At 44.5% G+C, this 24926-nt stretch overlaps 1 protein-coding gene across 3 annotated transcripts in view; it reads left to right on the forward strand.

The window, feature by feature from the left end:
* Window positions 1-1284: 1284 nt before the first annotated feature.
* Window positions 1285-24926, forward strand: part of SFMBT2 (Scm like with four mbt domains 2) — a 128033-nt gene continuing 104391 nt past the window's right edge. For all 3 annotated transcript variants that reach the window (XM_068168823.1, XM_068168838.1, XM_068168831.1), the window contains exons 1-3: window positions 1285-1525; window positions 18713-18881; window positions 23568-23662. In XM_068168823.1, the coding sequence (XP_068024924.1) occupies window positions 18776-18881; window positions 23568-23662 (201 nt within the window). In that variant the 5' untranslated portion in view covers window positions 1285-1525; window positions 18713-18775. The remainder of the gene's footprint in view (window positions 1526-18712; window positions 18882-23567; window positions 23663-24926) is intronic.

Consider the following 24926-nt stretch of genomic DNA (forward strand, 5'->3'; position numbering starts at 1 on the left):
AGAAGACTGAAAGACAGGGAACGAAATCCCTCAGAGTGGCACCTACAGCCCTTCTGCTGAGCAAACCTGGGGAGGGAAAGCTTCAGAGCCGGCCGGTCGGAGCATCCCGAAAAAACCCGGCTGTAGAGGAGACTTTCACCCCCATCCCGCCCCGGGATTCCCGGGAGCAGGAACAATCGGGTCGGGGGTATGGGTAGTGGTGTCCGGATAGACTTTCCAGCCTTGCATCGGGCCAGTTTTCTGGAAAGGAAAAAGGAAAAACTAAAAAAAAACCCAAAACAACAGAACAACCAACCAACCAACCAAAAAAAAAAAAAAGTATCTATTCATAAAACTCCCGCAGTGTGGCTGTGCGTGCAAAACCCGCCCCCACCCCGCCACCGCATACACCGATATGTTCAGCACAATTCTGCCCTGAATCTCCTGCAACCACTGAATAAAGCAATAACAAAAAAAAACCCTCACAACAAACCCAAGCCCGAACAAAACCCTCAAAACGACAAAAACCTCTCATTGTGCTAATGCCGGAAAGTTGTGGATGTGCGCAGAGGTGCATACCACTTGATTTTTCATCTTGCGTCTTGCCTCGTGCTTTCGCCTGGCGTATTTTTTGTGTGTGTTTTGTGCTGGTTTTCTTTTTCTTTTCCTTTTTTGCTGTTTTTTTTTTTTTAATTTTTTTTTTATTTTTTTTTTTTTTTTTTTTTTTTTTTTTTTTAATTTTATTTTCCTGAAACGGGGAACAACCCGGAGAAGCAGGAGCCTGTGGAGAAGCGGAGGGACGGGAGGGCTGGAGGCGACAGGGTGCATTTTGGCTTTTCCTTCTTTCCCCATCTCCCTCCCTGGAAGTTTCATCCCGAGGTGAAATAAGGAGAAAAAACGAAATGAGAGGTTGCGGAGAGCGGTGGGGAGGGGAAGATGGGAGGCAGAGCTCCCACTTTGCTGCCAGTATAAAACGCTTGATGGTATTTTCTCGCATTTAAAGCTCGAAGGGTGAAAGGCGCGTTACCGCTGCGCGCTGCCCCTCACCGCGGAGCACGGCGGATCCACGGCATCAATTTCCAGAGTGAATTGTGAGTGAATTTCAATCCTCCTTTCGCTTATTTCAGTCCGTTTCTCCGGCGGAGGCACGGCTCAGAGTACGGAGGCACCTCAGGGCGCGCAGAGAGGCGGAACGGAGGAGATGGTGGTTGGGATGGGTGCGTGATTTTTGCAATGACTTTTTTTTTGGCAGGGGGATGGGGGGGGGGGCGCGACCACTGAAAAAGGTCACTGAAGGAGTTGACTGCTATAGAGAGGGAGGGGAAAAAAAAAAAGCCCTAAAAAGAGCGGCAGGCATGCGCACTGCGCGGATGCCATATTGGAATGAGTGTGCCGCGGGTGCGGGCGGAGGGGACGGCTCGGCTCCGTTCCGCTCCGCGCAGCAGCGCGCAGCACACCGCGGGGGACTGGCTGTTCAGATACGGGGGGAAAAAAAAAAAAAAAAGGGAAAACACCCCCAAAATAACCCCCCCTCAAACTTACTCAGGTAAGGTCCCGCTCCTGGCAGCCCTCCGGCTGCCACTTCCTTTTTAATTTTATTTATTGTGTTTTGCAGTGTTTTGGGTGGGGAGAACCACTTCCCCCCTCTTACGATGTAATCAAAGTCCTTTAGAAAATTTAATTTATTTTATTTTATTTTTTATTTTTTTAATAAGCGGCGGAGGCTGGGTATGGATTCCCCCCTCCCCCTCCATCCCCTCCCCAACCCCCCCCTCCGAAGGGATAAACGGCGGTGGAGTTGTTGCGAAGTGTTGGTGAGCGAGTGGATCTTGTAACGTTGGTCCCTCGGCGGGATCCGGGACCTGCGCTCGGTGTCGGGGGTGTCGTTCTCCGGGAATAGTACACACCCGAGGGGTGACATGGGCAGAGCTTGGGGTGCCCGTGCAGTTAATGTCAGCCGTGCAGGGATTTTCTTTTTCCCTTCGCGTATCGCTTTTTAGATACTCCTACTCCTTTCTCTGTCTTATCCCCCTTTTCCATTTTTAAAAAAAAAAAATCTAATAATAATTTCAGAGTAATATCTGTTGTTTCCGTGCTTTCCTGTCACACGCTTGTACGAGCTCCTTTCAAATTTACTAGGCTCTCGGAGTTATTTTGGGTGTGCGGGTGGGTTTCTTCTGAATCTGCAGGGGAGAAGGGGGAAAAAAAGAAAAGCTGCTACAAAAGGCGGAAGAGAAGAAAAGAGAAGAAAAGAAAGCAATCAGCTGTGCCAAAATGTGCGGCCCTGATCTAGAGACGTATTTTCCCGTAGCGCTCCCGAACTGCGGTAAATGAATATTTATAAAGCTTGTCAGTTCAACATGGCGGGTTCAAGGTGTCTTTAAAAACTGGAAAAGAAACATTTTGAGAGGAAAGAAAGAGGAAAGTCGAGGTGTCATCCGCTTGGTTCAACTCTTTTGTGGTTCGGAGAGGTGGTTGGTGAATTGAAGGTGAGGGGAAGTGGATGGGAGCCGTCCTCGAGGTCCCCCCTCAGCACGTCCAGCCCCTCAGGACTCAGTGGTGGGAAAAGTGTGCGTGCTGTGGAGAAACCGTGAGAAGGGGCATGTGGACTTCGGAGCTCGGCCGATTTGCTTTTGAATGCCGAAATTGCAGACGTGCCATGAGGGGAAAAAAAGTCAAATAATAAAATGCCAGGAGGCACAGCAATGATTTATTTTGCATTAAGAGCAGACATGTCGTGGGATGAGCTGTCCTGTTGGAGCTGTCAAGCTTTCCCAGCTCGCCTCGACGCAGTCAGCTGGGGATGTGGGTTGGTAGTGTGGGTTTTTTTTCCCCTTCTCTTTTCCACCCCCTGTTGTTTAGCAGAAAGGTTCCGAAATTGCTACGCACGGCTGCCAAACAAGTGGCTTTAGCAGTGCATGCTGCAGCGAGTGTCTCTTTAGCAGAGACCCTAAAAAACCCACAATGAGGGAGGCGAATTGCAGCTTTTGTCAAGCAAGGAAATAAGAGTTTGTGAGGAGTTTGTGCCCTTCCCAGCTGCCTTTTTTTGAAAAAATGTATTTTCCAGTGGAGCGAAGGAGTGAGGCTGCCTCAGAGAGAGAGTTTCAGGAGAAGCTTCCTTCTTCCCAGGCAGAGAGCTGCTGTTCTGGGATTGCTTCACCGTGGTTGCAAGATGTTAACTTAGGAACATCTGTGTTTGTAGCCGTGGGAGGTGATGGGATGCACCAGTATCACAGGCTGTCAGTGCCCAGGTGGGGATGGGGGAACCTTGGAAGATCGTGGGGAGGGGAAAGTAGGGAAGAGAGCAAATCTGCCTTGCCCGTTTCCCTGCACTTCTTGGAGATGCTCTTCAGAAGCTCACCGTGCTTTTATTTAGCTGGAGCATCTGAAGATGCTGTTTGCGCACCTTGAGTTTTCCACTTCCAAAGCAGCCTTTTTTCTATCCTCCCACCTCATTCTCTCCCTTCCCATCCAGCTTTCAGCCCCTGCAAGGACCCAGTTTTGCTGCTCAGTGAGCCAGCAAACTCACAGTTTATGGTGGTAAGGAGAGAGGAAGAGGAAGAGATTGGGGGATGTGAAGAGTGGAGGACTGCAATGTTATATGAAAATGGCATAGAACAGCATTAATTAGAAGCAGAGCAGCTTGGAAGGCAGCTGTCAAACAGTGGTGGGACTTGGGTGGCAAGCTGTAGTGGAGTAGTATCAGCCTGTGGGGTGGGAGGGGATAAAGCCATTGCAGAGTGGAACCACTTCCCTCCTCCCTTCCTGTGCATCTTTCCATCTACAAGTTTCTACCCTTCTTGGGCAGAAGAGCTTTTAAAATCAGTTTGCTTGTGTGTTGCTCTTGGGGAAGAAAATGTAGCAGAGAAACCTGGCATCTGATCAGAAAAGCAGCTTCCCCTGGATGTGTGCTGTGGACGTGGGGATGTAGAGGGTGCTAAGGTCTCTGCAGATACCTCTGTACCCGGGATCTTGCCCCAGTTCCCTCACTTTCTTTGCCTTGGAAGGATCTGTTAAAAAAATGGAAAAAACAGCCTGAAATGACTCATACCTTGCAAACTGTTCTTTGCCAGCCAGAGGATACTCACAACAGCCCAAGGGGCTATGTTTATGGGACTGCTTTGTTCCCCACATCTTTACTCCTATTTCCCCCCAAGGGAGGGGGTCCTGTTGCTGCATGAAGCCCATGCACACTCTTCCAGCAGGTTAGGGTTAGCCCTGGTTGCACCAAGCAGACCTTTTCCAAGGACTATTTTATGTAGTGGCAGGAGGATGCTGGTCAGGATTTAGTGCAATTTGCTTTTCCAAGGTCCAAACAAATTAGACTTCCTTAGCTGGGGACTGTTGCCTGAGTGAGCAGGAGCACAAGTGGCTTTTCTTTCATTTTTTAAATTGCTAAATTTTTTTACCTCCTTTAAAAAAAATCTCCTACAGATTACTTATGGAAGGGAAGAGAATATTTTCACAAGTCTAATAACTTCAGTGCTTATACAGGATTAGGTCCTAATGACTCTGGTGTAATCTGTTGCTAAGTGAAAACCTGAAAGCCATTTAAATAGATATATCATAGAGCTATCAAGAGACTATTGCACTGTAAACAACATGGAAGTACCTTTTTAATGATCTAAGGGGAGCATGGGGTGGTGGGCCAGTAGATGCACAATAAACAGGATAATTTATATATTGAGAAAACATTTACAGATACCCAATGGATGTTGTAAGGATGCTGTGGAGCTGGAGGGTGTTTCATCACACAGATGTAGGAACATCTGTAGAAGATGACAGTATATAGTTATATAGCTGTGATTATGAGTGATAATTGACTGTCTGGACAGACAGTTCATGTTTTAGTAAATAGTTTATGAAAACTTTGTGGTTGTGTTACTGGAAATGGAATAAACACCACAACTTAGGGAGCTCCATCTAAACATGAGGAAGAACTTCTTTAGGAACTTCATGAGGATGATGGAGCACTGGAAGAGGCTGCCTGGAGAGGCAGTGGAATCTCCATCTCTGGAGTCATTCAGAGCCTGCCTGGACATCATCCTGTGGAACCTGCTCTAGGTGAACCTGCTGTGTCAGGGGTATTAGTCAAGATGATCTCCAGAGCTCCCTTCCAACCCCTATCATTCTGTGGTTCTGCAACTGTCAGTGCTTTAGATTTGGGATGCTTTTCCCCTGCCCTTGGCTTACACTATTTTAATTGTGCTGTTGGCCTATAAAATATGTTTATATAATTTGAGTCACTGTCTGGCCTTTCATAGCCATAAAGATGCTGGACTGATATGAGGGCATCAGTGAGGGGATGTGATATTTCCGTGCTGAAGAACAGGACATGGTGGAGAGGGTGATCTCTCTTTTGTGCTTTTTTTATCTAGTTTTTGCTGGCTGAACTCTTGGTGGTGTGGGGTAAGGAGGAGGCATGGAAAGAAGCAAAGGGGGTTTTCAAGAATAGTTGGTGGCTGAAGGAGATGTCTGGTCCCTGTCTGTGTCCAAGTGACAAAGGAGTTGTGGAATGCTCCAAAGCCTGGTATCAGTAGCTGAAACTTGAAGTAGAGGAGCCAGAGGCACACTTCTGAAGGTGCACAGAGAAAATGAATGTGATGAGCACAGGGCCTGTGTTTTAGATGACCTGAAGATGATGGAGGTGGCACTGGTATTTTACTTCTGTGAATATCCACACATACAGAGTATATCAGGTGGTGCAACAGGGTCCTCAGTGCTGAAATGAAATGCTGTTGCTGTTGTTAATAGGGAAGCTATTTTGAAAATAGAATAGAATTAACCAGGTTGGAAGAGACCTTTGAGATCATTGAGTCCAACCTATCATCCAACACTATCTAATCAACTAAACTATGGCACTAAGCACCCTAACCAGTCTCTTCCTAAACACCTCCAGTGATGGTGACTCCACCACCTCCTTGGGCAGCCCTTTCTGTGAAGAATTTCTTCCTAACCTCCAGCCTAAACCTCCCCTGGCACAGCTTGAGACTGTGTCCTCTTGTTCTGGTGCTGCCCCCACCTGGCTACAACCTCCTTTCAGGTAGTTGTAGAGAGCAATAAGGTCTCCCCTGAGCCTCCTCTTCTCCAGGCTAAGCAACCCCAGCTCTCAGCCTCTCCTCACAGGGCTTGTGCTCCAAACCCTTCACCAGCTTTGTTGTCCTTTTCTGGACATGTTCAAGTGTCTCAATATCCTTCTTAAATTGAGGGGCAGGGAACTGGACACAGTACTCAAGGTGTGGCCTAACCAGTGCTGAATACAGGGACAGAATGACTTCCCTGCTTCTGCTGGTCACAATATTTCCGATGCAGGTCAGGATGCCATTTGCCTTCTTGTCCACCTGGGCACACTGCTGGCTCATGTTCAGCCAGCTGTCAACCAGCACTCCCAGGTCCCTTTCTGCCTGGCCACTCTGCAGCCACTCTGACCCCATCCTGTAGCACCGCATGGGGTTATTGTGGCCAATGTGCAGATACTGAGTTTATCCTATCTTTGTAGTGTGCTGACCCTTGTAACTGTTTGTTTGTTTGTTTCCCCTGGATTAAAGTAGCTGATGGTATTTTGTCAATATTTAAAGCTCATCACTTGAAACTGTAAATCATGCAACTCTTGATGCATGGTAGTCAACTCTGATGAAACCAGTCAATATTTTTTAGTGAGGCCTGTTGCAACAGGGCAAGGGGTGGTGGTTTTACACTGAAAGGGGGGGAGATTTTAGACTAGATCTAAGGAGGAAGTACATTACACCGAAGGTGGAAATATTCAAGGTGAGGTTGGATGGGACTCTGAGCAACCTGGTCTAGTTGAAGATGTCCCTGCTGACTGGGAGGGTTCTGAACTTGATGAAATATAAAGGTCCCTTCTAACCCAAAACATTCCATGGTTCTATGAAACTATCCTATGGGTTTTCTGCCAGAAGATTTCTCTTTATTTTGTGTATCTCAGCTATGACTTCTACAGTGATTAGAACTGTCTGGGCTGAGAGACAGGGGAAGGCAGAAATATGAGCAAAGGCTGTCACTGACATTTAAAAAAAAAACTGTTGAAGAAAGTTTGTTTTGAGATTGGCCTTTTGCAAGACCTAAATAAACTATTTTTGAGAGGACTAGTTTGGAAACTGTGTTCTCAGTTACTTCATTTTTATGAATCAGAAGCATTTGTTCTAAAAATGAATACTAATAAAAAAGAAAGACAAACCCCAACCAAAACCAAGCAGTTTTTGACAGCTGACTCAGAGATCATTTCTGAGTAGGTGTGAGGCTTTAAAAAAGTATGTGCAGAATCCTTGCTATTTTTACCCTGTTTATTGAGTCCTTCCCAATGTGTACGCTTCACAATACTGGGTGGCTTCTGCAAGGGAGTCCTGTATTCTTGGGCAAACACTTGAGACCCAGTTTGAATACAAGTTAATGGAAGGCTTCGTGCTTATTTTCTTAGCAAAGAAGATGATTTTCCACCACTAAAATCCAGGAGGTGGCATTCTTCTTGCCCCTACAGTGTAGATCAGGCAACCATGGGTTGAGGATCCTTAAAGTCTAAGAAATCACAAGTTACTTTGCAGAACTTCTGGGTGGAAACCAATAGCTTTCCTGGGGACATTGAAAGTATCCCTTTAAGGAAAGGACAAGAAAAAATAATGTTTAACTGATTCTTGGAAGGTGGTTTGAGCAAGGTACAGGTGTGAAATCAGACTTCATGATGCACTGTTGTGTGGGTGATGGTGTGAGGCATTAAACCTGGGTGTCCTCACATGGTCACGCTGGCATATCCTAGAGCCTACTTGTGTAATGAAAGGGAATCCAGTTTGCCTTTTCTTAGGGAAACAGGCTGGAATTGGCACCATAAATATGCAAGACTCTCAGTTAAATGGTCCTGTGGAATCTGATTCTGGATAGACCTTTTCAGGGGTCTGCTCACTGCCCTGATATGCTCTTGGTGAAGGGTCCTCCTCTTCCTGCTGTTGTACTGAGGGGTGGTAGGAGGTGACTGTGAGGGGTGGATCTTTGGTGGTGGGGTGTTTTTTTTTTTTTGGCAAATCCTGCCAATCAGTGAAGCTGCTTCTGAATATAAAGCTCTGAGAGGGCTGTAAGTGCATGCAGGACTAAGCCCAAATGCTGATCAGCTGTCTTGTTTAAATGAACCAAACAGTGCCAAGACCTAAAATGTCATTTTTGCTGAGAAGTGTTGGAATTGGATGGCAGATGTTTCCTGGATGCTGGTTTGCATCTTGTAATTTTTTTTTGGGGAAAATGTTCTCAACTGTTGCAAAGCACCAGAGCAGTGGCGCAGCACAGAAGGCAGAACTGATTGCTCAGGGTGATGGGATTTTTGGCTGATGAGAAACTTCTGAATTGAGCCCTGAATTAAGTCTATGGAAACAATGGTTTGGTTTTATTCCTGATGGGTGACTTCTGTCACTTGGCTGATTGGTCCCATTCAGGGGCTCTGACTGATTTATGTTGGTTTACTATTTGTTTATGTTTTGTTTTTTTTTTCATGCATGTGGCTGGTATTTTGACATAAGCCTCAGATGGGATGTTTCAGGAGGATGACCAAGTATAGGTGTTTAAATTACCCACCTAAAAGTTTTCCTCATTTCACCTTCGTTTCAGACGTGGAGGCAGGAGGAGACTGGGCATCACAGATGGTTGATATTGCTGTTGTGTTTCTTCCCCGCAGTTCTTTTGCCTGTTGTAAATGACATTTGAGATACAGATTCCTCCTTCTTCATGGCCCTGATTCAGATGAGAGCTTTAGAAGACGCTCAATCATAAATGTGTGCTATTCCCAAATTAGTTGGTGTGTGTTGGGTCCTTAGCATGAGTACACATGCACCATGGAAATTGTCTATTGAGTGATGGATGTGACATCCACCTAGCAGGTTGCAGCTGGACAGCTGGAAATGAGAAGGTTTAGTACATGGTGATGTCCTGCTCCCTGGCCTGGCACCTTGCTCTGACTTTTATATCTATGGAAAGAGGATGTAAAATATCAGTGCTGTCCTAGGAGGGGATTTTGCATCCGCTTGGAAATGCGGGTCAGTAATGTGAACACAGGGCAGGGGGGAGGCACTTACTTGCTTTACTTGCCTGTTTGTGACAGCAGTGTGGGGGTGGTTTGGGGCTGGATCCTGCAATTGGCATCCAAGTCTGGGAAGATTCCCCTGCAGCTGACATGGGCACTGAGCACAGAATCATACCATGCCCATGTGCTTTGTGGGGTGCTGCTGATGGAGACATCCACAGACAGCAGGGGTGCTAGCAGGGGTGTGGCAGCAATGCCCTCTAACTCTTGGCTATAGAGCATCATAGAATCATAGAATTGTTTTGGTTGGAAATAAGCTTTAAGATCAGGAAGCCCAACCGTCAGCCCAACACTGTCATAACCACTTAAGAGCAAAGAGGCTGGTGAGTGATCTTGAACACAAATCCTATGAGGAATGGCTGAGGGAGCTGGGGTTGTTCAGCCCAGAGAAGAGCAGGCTGAGTGGAGACCACATTGCTCTCTGCAACTACCTGAAAGGGAGGTCATAGTGAGGATGAGGTGTTTGGATGAGGTGCTTAGAGACGTGATTTAACAGTTGTGTACAGGGAGACGTTAGGATGTAGTTGGACTCAATGATCTTAAAATCTTTTCCAACCAGCTGCTTCTATGGTTAGTGCCATGTCTTGCATGTTTTTTGAATACCTCCAGGGATGGTGGCTCCACCACCTCCCAGGGCAGTCTATTCCAGTGCCTGACCACTCTTTCAGTAAAGAAAGTTTTCCTTGTAGCCAATGAAAAAGTGCTTTTAATTTTAGAACTTTGATCTAGTCCTCAGTGAAACTTGTGACAGGTTTCAGCTTTAAGTTCATCTCTAGGTCCTTTGCTTATCTTTACACATAGGGCAGCTGTACACACCTTAGTCTGCACGTCTCCCTGTCATCTGTCTCTTTTTGCCTAACACAACACGGCTTTTTGCTGTAAACAATCTAGTTTCTCTAATTAGGTTTATTTTACTTTCTGTTATCTTATCTTTCTGCTGTTTATCTCTGTGCATCCTGGGCTGTGGGATGTGCCAACTAGGGAGGATGAGAATATTGCTTTGTGAAACAGGTTTCTCTCTGTTGCCAGAAAAAGTGCCAGACATTGGCACCAGGGCAAGAAAAGAGGAGAGCAGGCACCTGCTGGGTAATGGAGGGTTGTCACCATCTCGCATGATCCCTTCTCCACCAAGTGTCTTCAGAGAAGTTTAGCTCCTGTCCTTCTTCCACTTCAGCCTGGACAATCCAGGCTATTCCTGCTCTGATGGCTCCTCTGTTTTCCTATTTTTGCATGTTTCCTCTCCAGGCTTAGTAATTTATTTTCTGTGCTGCTGCACATGTGCTATAGATGCTCAACTTCAAAAGCAGAAAGATTAGCCCTATTGACTGTCTGGAGCAGGAGGGTTGGAAGTGACCTTTATGTCCAGGGCAGGATTAAGAGTACTGAGATCTGTTTCTGGACAGATCAGCATGCTGACCTCTCCATAAAGCAAATTTTTGTGCCCTTCCCAGAGTCTGTCCAACCTTTTCACCAGATTATTTGGGCATGACAAGAAATCACTAATAAACAAAGTGTCCATTCCTGTGGTTTAAACCTAAGCTTTCCTCTTCCATCCACCAAGAACATGGGAAATACGTTATACTCTTTCACCATTCAGCTCTTTGTTATATATTTGAGTATTGTGAACATTCCTAGTTCTGCAGACTAGATGGAATTTGTTTCTTCCATCCCAGACTACATCTGGACCAACACAGCCCTGCTTTGAGCTATAATTTGCCCTTAATAAAATGCTGTGGGGTGTTCAGTATGAAAGAGAAATTGTCACTTGATGTAAGTGAAAACATTTGGTGAGGGAAGCTCTCAAATAAATAATATCAATAAAAAATGACAGGAATTTATAAGAAGTGATCCTTAAAAGGTTTCCAACTGGTGCTTTGTCTGAGAAAAGAGACAAGCTCTTTCTCTAGGAGGTGAAAGCTGTTCTTTGGTATATTCAATAGCCCTTCCAAATGAGCCTCCATTTGCATTGTGCAGATGCTCAAGGGGTGCAAATGTTGTGGCAGTCTGCCACTAACAATCCTGCCTGAGATATGGTTTTGTTTAGGGACCTCTGCCTAGAAGAGCAGACTTTCTTCTCAGCCCTAGTGTCAGTCCCGTGTTTCCTCATGTTAGGTGTAATGGGATGATAATGCAACGCTGCCCAAGAACTATTTTTTGGGGGAGCTGGAGACTGCATTTGTTGACTTCTATTGTGTCATGCTTGTGAGAAGGTGCCTTGGTGCATCCCCCTGAGGAAGGAGAGCGTGATGCAGGTTCAGACTTGTGAAAGCATGGTTCAGTTTCAGTCTTGTGACAGCCAACTTGCATAGATCCTAGATCTAGCCCCACAGCGCTGAGACCCCCTTCACCCTGATCCACATGGAAGGCCAGTACCATATGGAATCTGAGCATCTCACTTCTCCATTTGCTGGTGAACTGGGATATCTAAAATCTCAGCAAGTGCTATGCAAGCATAGGTATAGTGTAAAGGTTGTTCATCTCCTCTCAATTTTCCGTGTCTGACTTATACCTCACCAATTGTCCCTTTTAGATGCTTTCTCTTGGTTAGCTGCAAGTGATTGACTAGATGAAGCAAACCCCACCTGAGGTCTGTAGGATTGGTAGGCATCATTTTTTATAGTACTGTTACATGGGAATTTTCTCTGATGGAAAACCATTAGGTGAAGCCAACACTGGAATCAGGACCTAGTCTGATATCACTCTCTGTCCCTCCTAGGCTTTTGCTCCTAGGTTCCCCTATGGTAAATCCATTTGGCTATGTGAGGGACATTAGTGTTGACATAAAAATATGATGTGTTGTGGAAGTTGGATGGAAGAGGAGGCAACTGCACTGTGACCTTCTCAGCTCTAGTTTGAGGCAGGTCAGGTCTCAGCACAGTCCTGTCCTACTTGCTGAGAGCCTCAGCACCAGTTGCTGCAGTTCCCTAGTGGTTTAGGCAGGTAGATCTGGTCTCACTTTTTCAAAATGGTTTATTTGATCACTTTGCAGTGGCTTTTTTACTCATGGTCCTGCAAAAGGCTTGAAGGGGGTAAAGGCAACATGAAATTGCAAATGGTAGTACCTGGCTTTGGGGGGACTGAATGAAATCAGCGGATACATTCTCACCAGGTAACTCTGCCAGGGGGCCTCCCTGTGCTTGAATTTCCTCCAACTTGGCTAAAAAAAGAAATACAGATTTCTTATATCCCAGCATACTTAAGATTGGGTTCTGGAAATTCCATGAGCTGTGGAGCTACTCACAGATCCAGTCTCCTGATACATTGTAGGGGTTCTTCACCAAGGATATGGGGTCATGCTGGCAGCCCTTACTGAAGCCTTGCTGTACTCATCAAGTGGCTTCTTACTGAGAGGAGGGACCATCTCATGTCAATGAATGTTGCTGAATTTTGGAGGCAGATCCAGATCATTAGGAAAACAGGGGGATTTCTACTTCCCCACCATTCAGGACTGTGGTGGATTGAAAATTTCCCCCAATGTTAATTTTCCAGACCAGCCCAGTTTGGAAGCCAAAATGAAGCTATGGAACTTGGTGAAGACAATGTTTGGGGGTGTTGGTGATTATTGCCTTGGTCTTGCTAGCCATGTGAAATATGGTAACTTTTAGGTACATATTCCACCTGAGTTTCTGGAATTTACAGTCCCTGTAACTATCCAATGAGATTGTTTAGAACTTACCATTATTTTCCTTTTTACACCCAATAGTGATTTATTTACAATCTACCACTTTCTGTTCAAGATCTGTAGAAAATTTTAAAGGACTCAGCAATACATTGGCATAACTGATGCATTATCCATGAAGGAGGTTTCAAGGATGTAAAATGTTTTTTTTAATCCTTTGTTCCAGTAGTCTGGTTTTTTAATGCCAGTCCCAATCAACTGAGCATCTATTGGAGTTTTTCATGATTAAGGGAGAGCTGTAGGGTGCTGGATTTTTGTGTGTGAGACTTCTCTTTACAGGGGCTTGCTCCAACAAAGTGCAGTCAACAGAAGTGCAGAAATGTAAAATAGTGTGAGGAAGCTAGACCAAATGATCTTAAAGGCCTCTTCCAACCTAAACAATTCTATGATTTCATGAAGCCAATGCCAGCATGTTTAGAAAGAGCTGATGTTCATAGATTTATAGAATGGCTTCGGTTGGAAGGGACCTCAAAGATCATCTAGTTCCAACCCCCTGCCATGGGCAGGGACACCTTTACTAGACCAGGTTGCTCAAGGCCTCATCCAGCCTGACCTTCAATACATCTAGGGAGGAGGCATCCACAACCTCCTCCAGTGTCTAGAGAAGACCAGGCAGTGTGTTTGAGATAATAGAGTGAGTGACAGCCATGGGAAGAAGGCAAAAAAGAATATTTAAAAAAAATAGTTTGTTTCTTTGTTTTGGTTTTAATATTGGATGGCTTTTACTGTCTGCAAATTAGGATTCTGGATCTGAATTAAATACCAGAGGAATGGGAGCTGTTTGGAGGAAGAATCAGATCAGTTTGACCAACCACTGTGCAGAATGGATGAATAAGTGATCTAAAACCAGAAATTTCCCCACTCCCTGCTCCTTCACATGCATTTAATATTTTCTTTTGTGTTCCTGCCTAGTGTAGTGTCACCTTGAGCCTCTTCTGCTGTTGTTTTCCTTCCCATGGTTTCCAGGCTGGTGATATGGCTTGTGGTCCTTAATTTGGTTTCTAGTGGACACAAGTTTCTTCAGTGCGATGGAGAAATCAGTACAGTGGCGTGTGCTGCTTGTTTAGTGCTGCTAATTGCAGGCCAGTCAGCATGCTGCTGTTAACACTATGGCTGGGGACTCTATTTGAAGTGTTAATTAGCAGCAATTAATAAGAAGTGAAAAATTAATACCCTATGTCATCTTTCTTTGCTGGTTAGTTATATCAACACCAAGGCTCTGAGCTGTCTTGAAGCTTATGTTTGTATAAGACTTTGGTCTTGTCACCATGTAGTATTGGGAAAATACTTAAATGCTCTCCTACCCTAAATAGTAATCTAGTTCTTTCTCCCAAAAGATCACCTATAGCCTCTGATAGATCCAGTTTTCTTGGGATATGGATGGTCTTGACACATGTAATGGGTTGGGGCAAACCCCCTCCCCACCATGGGCAGAAACAACGACTCAGACAAAGGGATTGCAAAAGTGACGGAAAGTTTAAATAGAAAAACAATTTAAAAACAAACACCAATGAAAGCTTTACAGAGAACCACAAGCACCGTGACAAAGAGAGAAATCCCAGAACATACCCAAGAACATCCCATCCCCACCTGGGGGGTACACCCAAACCCCCCAGGGCTCTTTCCTTCCCCCCCCCCCAACCCAGCCTTGGGCCTGGGCAGGCCCAAGGGAGGTGGCTCCTGCCATTTTACCTAGGCAGCAGCTGGGGACGAAAGAGGAAGTGAAGACCCCGCATGGATATTTTATAGGGGAGCAGGGCATTATGGGAATGAAATACCTGCCTGTGACCACCCCCTGGGCTGGGCCCATCCCTTGGGACCTCCCAGGTGTGTTCTGTGCAGTGGCATCCGGGCCAGCACCCAGCCTAAACCACCACAACACAACATTTCAAAAACCATTAAGTTGTCCACAGCTTAAGCAAAAAGTACGTTAAAATAGATTTCAACAAAGATGCTGAATCTGGCCAAGAGATGTTGCATCACCCCCTTTTTATTGAAGTGGGCTCAAGCCCAGCCTCTGATGTGGCCATTAAGGATGGATCTCAGTCATGTGGGTGCCTCAGGCAGGTTCCTGCAGGTTTTCTCATCTTTTCCCATTTCTGATGGGAAATTCACTGACCTAGTGGAATGAGTCTTCCTCAGTGAGCCACCATGGATCTGGTGTCAGATTTTGGGTCTTGACTGCATAAGGAACAGTGAATAATGTCATCATCTAATTGGACATATTCAGCTTTTTAACCAGCTTACAGCTTTGTCTCATCTGCAGCATAGGAGTATCACAAGATTTAGCAACACTACCAACTAGCTTATCTTTGTTCTTGATATTTATATTTTTACTCCTGAGTTCTATTGAAGATGATTAATTTATTGTGTTTAAATTGATCTCTCTGTTTCACTCTGTGCTTTGAATTTTTTTTTTTTTTTGGGTAATAAACCAGAATTGCCTTCAGTCATTGTCTGGTCCTAGGCAGAAATGAAACCAGCTGAATCCACTCAGGGTTTATCTTCTGCCGATACTTCCCCTCCTCTCACATTTTACAAGCTTGATGTAAAATCTTGATCTTAACCAATTTATTATTAATGATATTTACGTAAGTATTCTCTACCAAAGGAGAAGTGTTTTCTGACTTTCAGGAGACTGATTGCTTGTAGTTTCATAGTTAATTGAAACTTAATATACACTGGGGATGAGTGATAGATATGTTCTGAGGTTAGCTGCACTCAAAATACTCATAGTCTATAATACACCTAATTCATTAGCAAGTCTCATGTCAACAAAGAATAAAGATGAAGTGCTGTAGTGGCCATCACAGTGGGGAAGAGATCATTGTTATTTGTGGAGTGCTCAGAGTATTCTAAGCACATTGCAAAGAGGCCATCAAGCAGCATATTGCTCATAATTGGTTTAGGGTCTCCTTTTAAAAAAATACCTTTTCCCTTTCATTAGCATTTTCCTGAATCTTGAGAACTGTGTTCAGTTTTGGGCCTCTCACTACAAGAAAGACTTTGAATAGAATAAACCAGGTTGGAAGAGACCTTCAAGATCATCATGTCCAACCTATCATCCAACACCACCCAACCAACTAAATCATGCAACCAAGCACCCTGTCAAGTCTCCTCCTGAACACCTCCAGTGATGGTGACTCCACCACCTCCTCGGGCAGCCCATTCCAGTGGACAATCACTCTCTCTGTGTAAAACTTCCTCCTAACCTCCACCCTAAACCTCCCCTGGTGCAGCCTGAGACTGTGTCCTCTTGTTCTGGTACTGGTTGCCTGGGAGAAGACACCAACCTCTGCCTGTCTACAACCCCCCTTCAGGTAGTTGTAGAGAGCAATAAGGTCACCCCTGAGTCTCCTCTTCTCCAGGCTAAGCAACCCCAGCTCCCTCAGTCTCTCCTCATAGGGCTTGTGTTCCAAACCCCTCACCAACTTTGTTGCCCTTCTCTGGACACGCTCCAGCAAGTCAACATCCTTCCTAAACTGAGGAGCCCAGGACTGGACACAGTACTCAAGGTGTGGCCTAACCAGTGCAGTGTACAGGGGCAGAATGACCTCCCTGCTCCTGCTGGCCACACTGTTCTTGATGCAGGCCAGGATGCCATTGGCCACTGAGTTACTGGAGTGTGTCCATTTAAGGACAATTAAGCTGGTGAAGAGCCTTGAACACAAGTCTTATAAGGAATTGAGGTTGTTTAGTCTCCAGAAGAGGAGGCTGAGGAGAGACTTCTTCCCCCTCTACAACTACCTCAGAGGAGCCTGGAGTCAGGTGGGGGTCAGTCTCTTCAACAAGTGATGGGACAAGAGGAAATGGTGTCAGGTTGTGCCATGGAAGGTTTAGGTTGAATATCAGGGAAAAAATGCTCACAGAAAGGATTATCAAGCACTGGAACAGGGAAATGGTGGAGTCCCCATTCCTGGAGGTATTTAAAATATGTGTGGATGTGGTGCTTAGGGACATGGTTTAGTGGTTGTAGCTTAGCAGTAGTGGTGGGACTGTGAGCTCTAGGCAAATGGTTGGACTTGATGATCTCAAAGTTGTTTTCCAACCTCAACAGTTCTGTGGTTCCTTTGTGGTGTGGAACACAAATTGTTGATGGGGATTTAACTTTGCCCAAATAACTTACAGCTGAGGGTTATATCACCTGCCTCTGTAATTTGCTTTTAACAGTGATACATGTGAAACACCCATGGTTTTAGTATGGCTTATTTGCAGTCATAGAATCACAGAATGGTTTGGGTTGGAAGGGACCTTCAAAGGTCATCTAGTTTAATTCTCCTGCAGTGAGCAAGGATATCTTCAACTAGATTGTGTTGTTCAGGCCCTGATGAATCTGACTTTCCATGGATGGGGTATCTACCATGTCTCTGTGTAACCTGTGCCAGTGTTTCACCATGCTCAGAGTTCTTTCTATATCTAGTCTGAGTCTCCCATCTTTTAATTTAAAACCATTACCCTTTGTCCTAAATGTCCTAATGTCATTATGATGCTATTGTGATTGCCTAGCAGACAGTCCTACCAGGGTTCTGTTAATGGATATCCTACTTACACTTCTCATCTCTTTCAGGTTGTTTTACAACCACTCAGACATGTCCATTTCTTCCTCACAGGCTTAAAAACTGAGAAGGAAAAATCTATGACAGAACACTTTCCCTCATTTTATTTTATAACCACCATATCTGCTCTTCCTGACTGTGCCTCTTGAATAGCAAAAGTTGAAAAAAATCTCATAATGTTTTTACTTTCTTCTTACCTTTTGCTTTGCCTGGTCTCTGTCAGTAATTTTTTTTTTTTCTGACTGTTAGTCACCTTTTTCCAGAGCATTTGGTTTCAGTGTTGCCACTGTAGTCCCCTCTGTCATGCAGGTCTTGGAGGCATCCACTAATAATCAAGAGCAGTCCTTGTCCAAATTGGATATTCTGGATACACACTTTCCCTACTACTTGTCTTTGCTTTAGCATATCTTGTGTGAATAGCTGCTTCCCTCTGTGCCCATAACCCAAGCTCTTGGTTTCTCTTCTTCAGTCCTCCATTGATGCTTCATAATTCATTACAACCTCAGAGACTTTTAGTGAAAAGTTTGCTTTGGACTTCTTTTTAATCTGCTCCTAAGGGTGTGTCTCTGGGTATTGCTCATCTGGTGGCCTTAGTGCACCTAGAAATACAGCTTTTATTTAATCTGGTGTCTGATTAAAGATCTAATCAATCTCTATTGCCTTTCTCATACAATTTTTCACTTCTGTGTGTTTTTGTTACGCATGTACAGTGGTCATTCCTTCTAGAAGAATCTCCTCTGCCAACATAATCCAATTTTCATTTGACTTAATATTGGCTACTCTGCGTGGTACTAACTGATGGAAATACTTCAGGTCAGCCTTCATTCAAAAAACAGTTTCAGCCTGTACTGTTTCATTAGGGTACCTTCATTTTGCACACTGAATTTTTGTTTCCTGGAGTTACTCCAGTCTCTCCCAAGTACCCTCCTTTCATTGTGGCCTCTAATTTTTTAAATCACAAATCTTCCCCTTCAGAAATTTGAATATTTATGAAATGAGATGTATCTCAGTGTTAGCCATCAAAAAGTTGGAAGTCAAGGGTTGGACTTGCTTGAGGATGGTACAGTTGGCTTTTCTTGGGCAACTTTTTTTGGTGTGGGTTTTGCCACATTATGGGCTGGCCCTTCCCTCTGTGTTGGTCCTGCAGGGGGCTGGACTGAACTTTGAGATGTGAATCCTGTGGATGCTGTTTATGACTTCATTATCTTTTATGTTATTGCTATTATTGCCACTAAGTGGATGTGCCCTTTGTTGTTCGTCATCCAACATTAGCTTCAAATTGAAGGAGGGAGGGAGCAGGACTGAAGGGTTACAGTCAACGTGGGATAACTCAGAAACTGTTAGGAAAGGCTGCAGGAGTGGGCTGGTGTAGGTAGAACAAATCACTCATTGTTTGCTTGTTTTCACTTTTAGCTTGGTTCCAGACATTCTCTGCTGAAGGATGAATTAGGAAGGCAAGGCCTCTTCCTCTGAACCATGGAGACAAGGGCATCTTTCATTGCCACCATGCAAGAAACCCAGCGCCTTTCCCCAGAGAAGGGTCAAAGCCCAGCTAATGGCGACATGGAGCAGTTTGATTCAGGTGAGCTCTCCTTCACTCCTGTGGGTTGTCTTCACAGGTGTAACCCTCCAACTGATCACCAGTAGGGGTGGGGACAGCAATGTTGCTAGGGAAGCGTTTGGAATGACTGTACAGCTTCAAGGTCTTTTCTGACCTGGACTGGGTTGCATGGCTGCATGATTGCAGGGTTGGAAGTTTCAGCTTTTCTTTCTCTGGACCTCATCTACAGTATGTAGCAGCTATTTAAAATGTAAACAGGAAGTAGTGGAAAGCCTTTCCCAGGGCATCACATTGTATTCTTCTGGTTTCCCTATGCTTTTTATTTTGTTGAAGCTTTGCTATTTCATTAAATCCCCTTTCAGTTCAGTCTGTGGATCTTTCCTCTTTTTCCTGATCCCCTTTCTTTGCTTCTTCAGTGAGGCCTGGGAAAAGTCTGGTTCTGGAGTCACAGGTTTTGGGTGTTTTCTTCCCCCCACACCTTTTTTTTTCTTTTTTTTTTTTTTTTTTTTGTACCCTGTAGCCAAGCATCCTGGGAGGCTGCTAACAGCTGAAACAGTTGCATTTTTATAGTGTCAATGCAAGAGCTCTTTAAAGCCATTGAGAGGCTCACAGATAATGACTTGTTGATTTTATTTGCCGTGCTGGGCTTGTTTATACATCCTCTCACTGTAGGCTAGCCAGCCTTGACTCTTTCATCAAGAAAGAGTACTGGGCCTGAGTACCAGTAATTGGAAAGGGAGCTGATATGCAAAACAGCCCTAATGCCAAATGCGTCAGCTCACAGGGTGCTCTGCGAAATGTTGGCACCTGGGGCGTTGTAGCTTTGCATCCTAGCCAGGACTTTGTTCTTGGAGTGTGTGACTTCAGGAGCAATAAACAGATCAGCCTTGTGATAACCACTTCTGAAGTGGCCACAATCTTTGTTGCCATATATTAAGAGACTTTGTTTTAATCTGTCTCCCTTTTAATTGTGGGATCTCCAGGCAATTGAGAAAGGTTGAGAAGAGGTCCCCTCTTCCTCAGCAGTAGGGCCTTTCTGCTAGATAAGGAAATTTGTGCTCAGTCTTGTTATGCGTGGGGATGTGCCTGGATGGTTTAATCTCTGGGCCATGTCATCTCTGCTCTGGCTGCCCCTTTGCCAGACTTCTAGAAGGGATCAAAGTCCATTAAAGACACTAAAAATGTGTCAGGAACTTACAGTGTATTCAGACTCCTTGGGATAAAATGAAGCAAAATAAAACACTGATGCTGTGATAAATGAATACTCCAACATTATTTTTGCAGACCTTGTAAAAGCAATTTCCTGATGAAGTCTGCAGATAAAATACTGTAGAGGGATCAGACTTGTGATGTGTCCAAGAGAGATGAACTGACAGGGAGGGAACGCTGCAGCTCTCATGCTACCTCCTCCCGGGGTCCTAAAGACTCTCTTTTTGGGTTTAGAAAGGAGAGATCTCTGGTTTATAAATATAAGAACATATAAATATAGCAAAATAATTATAATTTTATATTTTTATATGTATAATTTAAATGTGCTTTTGTGGAATGCATGTGAATGAAATTGTCAGTGGGGCTAGTCAGTCTGTCTGTTTTGTCTTGTGGTAGAGTAGATCATAGGTAATAAGACCCTGATGTACAGGAGGACTTATTGCAACCATCACTAAAATCTCTAGTGTTAATATATTGTGCTGTTGTCAACTTCTGGAGAATTTTTCCACTCTGAAGACATTGCTCAGTGCAAGGGATGGATGCTTACTAGCCTAAAAATCTCAGCTTCCACTGTTCTGTGGAATTACTCTTTCCCATAAGAGTACTGATGAAGGATGGAGAAAAGGAGGTACTTGCCTCGGCTCACCCAGCAGGTTAGAGCAAAAAGAAGAAATAAAACCAGTATATACAGAGAGCATCATGGGCTGAAGGAGTGCCTCATGCTCTGAAATGGAACTGTCAGCAGAAAAGAGCCCAAGACTGACCTGGAAATCTCCTGTTCGTGTCACATGTCCTGAGGTGAAGATGTCCTTTAGGTTGTTGAGCGGCCAATCCCAAGACTGTAAATGCAGATGGATCCAGAAGCAGGAAGCAACCAGGCAAAGGTGATGCACCTTAGCTTTTTGTGTCAGATGCTTCTGACTTTTAGTGGGACAAGGGATTGGTTGTGCTCAGGGTCAAAAGTTTAAGTATAAGAATAATTGTAAGCCTGAGATGGGTAACTGGATCTGCCCATCTGCTCGTGGACTAACATATTTTATTGTACAGTCTCAGCCTTTCAATTTTATAGAAGTATAGCCTTTGAAATATCTGGATCTGGCTCTTCTTTAAAACATTAATTCTAAAGGGTTGTAGACATTAAAGCTGAAAAATCTCCCTGATCATCTAACTGCCTTTCTGCATTATATAGATGAGGGAAACTCTTAGAAATTGCTGTACCAAACTCCTATCTTCTGGTTAAGCTGTGGCTTATGTCTCAGTCAAGGATGATCGGTTTGTTCATTTTTAGTCAAATATCTCAGGTAGAGGCACCTTCTGTCTGGAGAGTTTCTTCTAGTAATTCCCAGAAACAAAACAAACCCCATCCCTTATTGAATGTGGAATTTGTCTATTTTCAGGTTGTAATCATAAGGTTGGGTTATTTCTTGTCTTGCTGAGTTGAAAAGTCATCTGATAGCCACTGTATCACGGGAGTAAATGTCAATTTACATCTTCATATTCAAGCAGTTAGGGTTTAGGGCAAAGAATCAGACCTTAGACTCAATGTAACAGTGTGCAGAGTGTTTAACAGCATTGACATCTCAGTGCTTTTAATTCCTAGACAAATCTTTATCCTCCACTAGCTCTGTCTCAAAAACCCTCTTCTGTTCCGCTTTTCCCCCCTTACCTGGGTAAGTCTGGCTCCAAAGGCAGCAAATAAATTCTCTATCTTCCCCTTTCAATAATGAGAGATTCCCACTGCACAACATAATTTTCTGGTCCTGAAAACTGGAGACCTGTGGCAATAATTGCAATAAATTAACCCTGCTGTTTTCTTCATAAAACTGTCTGGGGAGGTTGCTTAATTCAGTTTGTCATGAGTCACTTTAATTACATCATGACCATGCTGATGAATGTTTGGGCAGGTAAAGGTCTTGCAGAGTTTGCCTGATAGATGCTTATTGCAAGGAGCTCATTGCTAGACTGTAAATATTTTTGCTCTGGGGATGAAACTGGGTTTGCAAGATTGCTTGGGAACAAAATGAAAACAATCAGATTTGGCTGATCTTTCAGTAAGTGAAAGAAGATTTATTTTTAATTATTGCTTTGTGTGTTTCAGTGATGGTTTGAGGCCTTGGCTCGGCTCTGCTCTGCTCAGTGGGGTTATAAAAGAAAATGAAGAGTAGTAATGTCAAGTCCTTCACTGTAGGGAAGGATTTTCTAGGGCAATTGTGTGATTGAGGGAGGCATGATGCAGAGCCCCAAATCTGTGAAAGGCTGAGAGAGTTGGGCTTGTTCAGCTTGGAAAAGAGAAGGCTCCGGCAGACCTTCTTGTGGCCTTTCAGTACTTAAAAGGGACCTATAAGAAAGATGACGCCAATATTTTTAGCAGGGCCTTAAAACCATCTCAAGGGGTGATGGTTTGAAACTAAAAGTTGGGAGATTCAGAGCAGATCCAAGGAAGAAGTTTTTTACACTGAGGGTGGTGAAACTCTGGTGCAGGTTGCCCAGAGTCAATAGAAAACCCATTCCTGGAAACATTCCAGGTCAGGTTGGATGGTGCTCTGAGCAACCTCATCTAGTTGAGGATGTTCTTGCTCACTGCAGGGGGGTTAGAGTAGATGACCTTTACAGGTTCTTTTCAGCCCCAACGGTTCTGAGATTCCATGAAATCTGAAATTGGGCAAAGACAAATGTCACAGGTGATAGGAATGTTCTGGTGGAGGATGTTGGGGGATCTGGGGGAAAGCTGCTATAACCTCTGGGGAAGAGGGAGACATGGGGAACTTTGCTGAGATTTCTGGGTGGAGGGATGCTGATGAAGGAGTGAAAGGGTGGCAGAACTGGAAAAGGGACTTCCCAAACCCAAGGGTTGGGGTGTTTGCTCTACACACTGCTCAGCCAACAGAAGCAACTTCTAGTATTGTTGCTTGAATGCTGCTCTAACTAACGATTCTGGGTGACCTGCTTTTGGGGCATGAGCAAGGCCATTGCACCCTTGTGATAGTGGAGAGTCTCAAGCTGTGCCAGGGGAAGTTTAGGCTTGAGGTGAGGAGAAAGTTCTTCACAGAAAGAGTTGCTGGCCACTGGAATGTACTGCCCAAGGAGGTGGTGGAATCACCATCCCTGGAGGTGTTCAAGGAGGGACTGGATGTGGCACTTGAAACCATGGCTTAGTCATGAGGTCTTGGGTGACAGGCTGGACTTGATGATCTCTGAGGTCTTTTCCAACCTTATTGATTCTATGAGAGGTAGCCACCCCCTTTACAGAAAGAGTCATCAAATACAAAATAAGAGTGCAAGTGCTGGTTGCAATATGATGTCTTACTCCCCCACTGCCACAGAAGCAGAGTAATTTCTGATCTCAAAGTGTTGGTTTCCCTTGTGTTGATGTTTACACTGGTTGCTATTCTCACCCTAAGCTCTTTGACACAACTTCTGCCTTTTTTTTTTTTTTGGCTGTGTTTTAGACTGCTTTTCTTTTTTCTTTTTTTTAATTATTTTTTTTCCTTTGAACAGATGAGGGCTCCAGTATTGAGGACACAGACTTCAACTGGGATGAGTTCCTGGAGGAAACAGGAGCGAGTGCTGCCCCACACACTTCCTTCAAACATGTACGTGCTTCATCTGAGCCTTGAGAGCATTGCACATGTTCTTCCTTCTGGTTTTTGGGGGGTCCCTGGAGAACTGAAGTGGGGTCTGACCGTTTTGGAGAGAAGTTGTCCCTCTGTGCATGCAGGAACCTGTCTAGGAATGGCCTCCCCTCTGGTGTTAGGTGAACCTGGGTGTGTTTGCATTATCTGCAGTTACAGCTCAGAGCGCTGTCTGTGCCACTGCCTTGTTCTCTGCATTGGGTTCAAATTTTCCATTTTTGAGGACTTTAATTTTCTCCTTTTGCTTATAATGCACTCTGATTGTTTTTCTTATTTTTTTCCTCCTCTTCATCTGGGTGGTGGTTTGTTTGTTTTTTTTTTTTCTTTCTCTCTTCATTGCTGTCCATCCCAACCTGTAGAATCTCATCTCAAAAGAGTACCTTATTTTTTCCAAAGTTGTCCTCTTAATGCATAACTTACTGACTAGCAGGGTCACTCAGCAGTAGAGCCAAACATGGCCCGTAAGGAACCATCTCAGCCTTCTGTATAGAGATACTGTCTCAGGAGCATGAGAATGAAGTATTTGGGTAGGTGAATGTGACTCTTATAGACAGTCATGCTTGTGACAGGAAGGTCTGTGGCTATGCTTCATGTAACATTTAAAAACTTTGAACTATTGCCTGATGAAGATCTAAGCGTATTTTGAAGAAGGGACTCTATCCAAACAAAGCCCATCACAATCACGGATATTGTTGTTTGTGACTAGCCTCTCCATCCACCTGCAGTTGCTTAACCTCTTCTATTTAACTCCATGTATTTGATGTCACATGAAGACATGGGACAGAAATGAAGCTGCTGTATGAGTTCTTCATCACAGACGACGGCACATGTGTGACCACATCGGTAGATTTTTCCAGGATGTATTTTGTCTTTCAACCACAAGACTGCTGTCAGATGAGAGGGTCTAGTGGGACGGTGTTGTGATGCCTTCATCTGGGTCAAGCCACAAGAAGTCATGGTGGTTCTTTGTCCTCAGCTACATGTCCCATGAGGATAGTGCTGCTTATGCTCCTACCTGACCCATCAGATGTAGGTGGCAGCCTGTTCTGTTACAGCTGCTCATCTGTTGTGTTGGCTCTTCTCCCAGTTTCACTTGGATAGTCTATCTGCTTTGGAGGATGTGGATATCTTTGGCAGAAGCAAAGTGTTTTGGCTGTGATGCTCTGGGTTGTCTTTCACTGAGTTTGTTTACTGGTAGAGATGCCCTTTGGGAACAGTGTAGTTG

This window comes from Melanerpes formicivorus, unplaced genomic scaffold (assembly GCF_026170545.1).
Source record: "Melanerpes formicivorus ecotype bairdi unplaced genomic scaffold, bMelFor1.0.p_v2 SCAF_3, whole genome shotgun sequence".
NCBI classification, from domain to species: domain Eukaryota; kingdom Metazoa; phylum Chordata; class Aves; order Piciformes; family Picidae; genus Melanerpes; species Melanerpes formicivorus.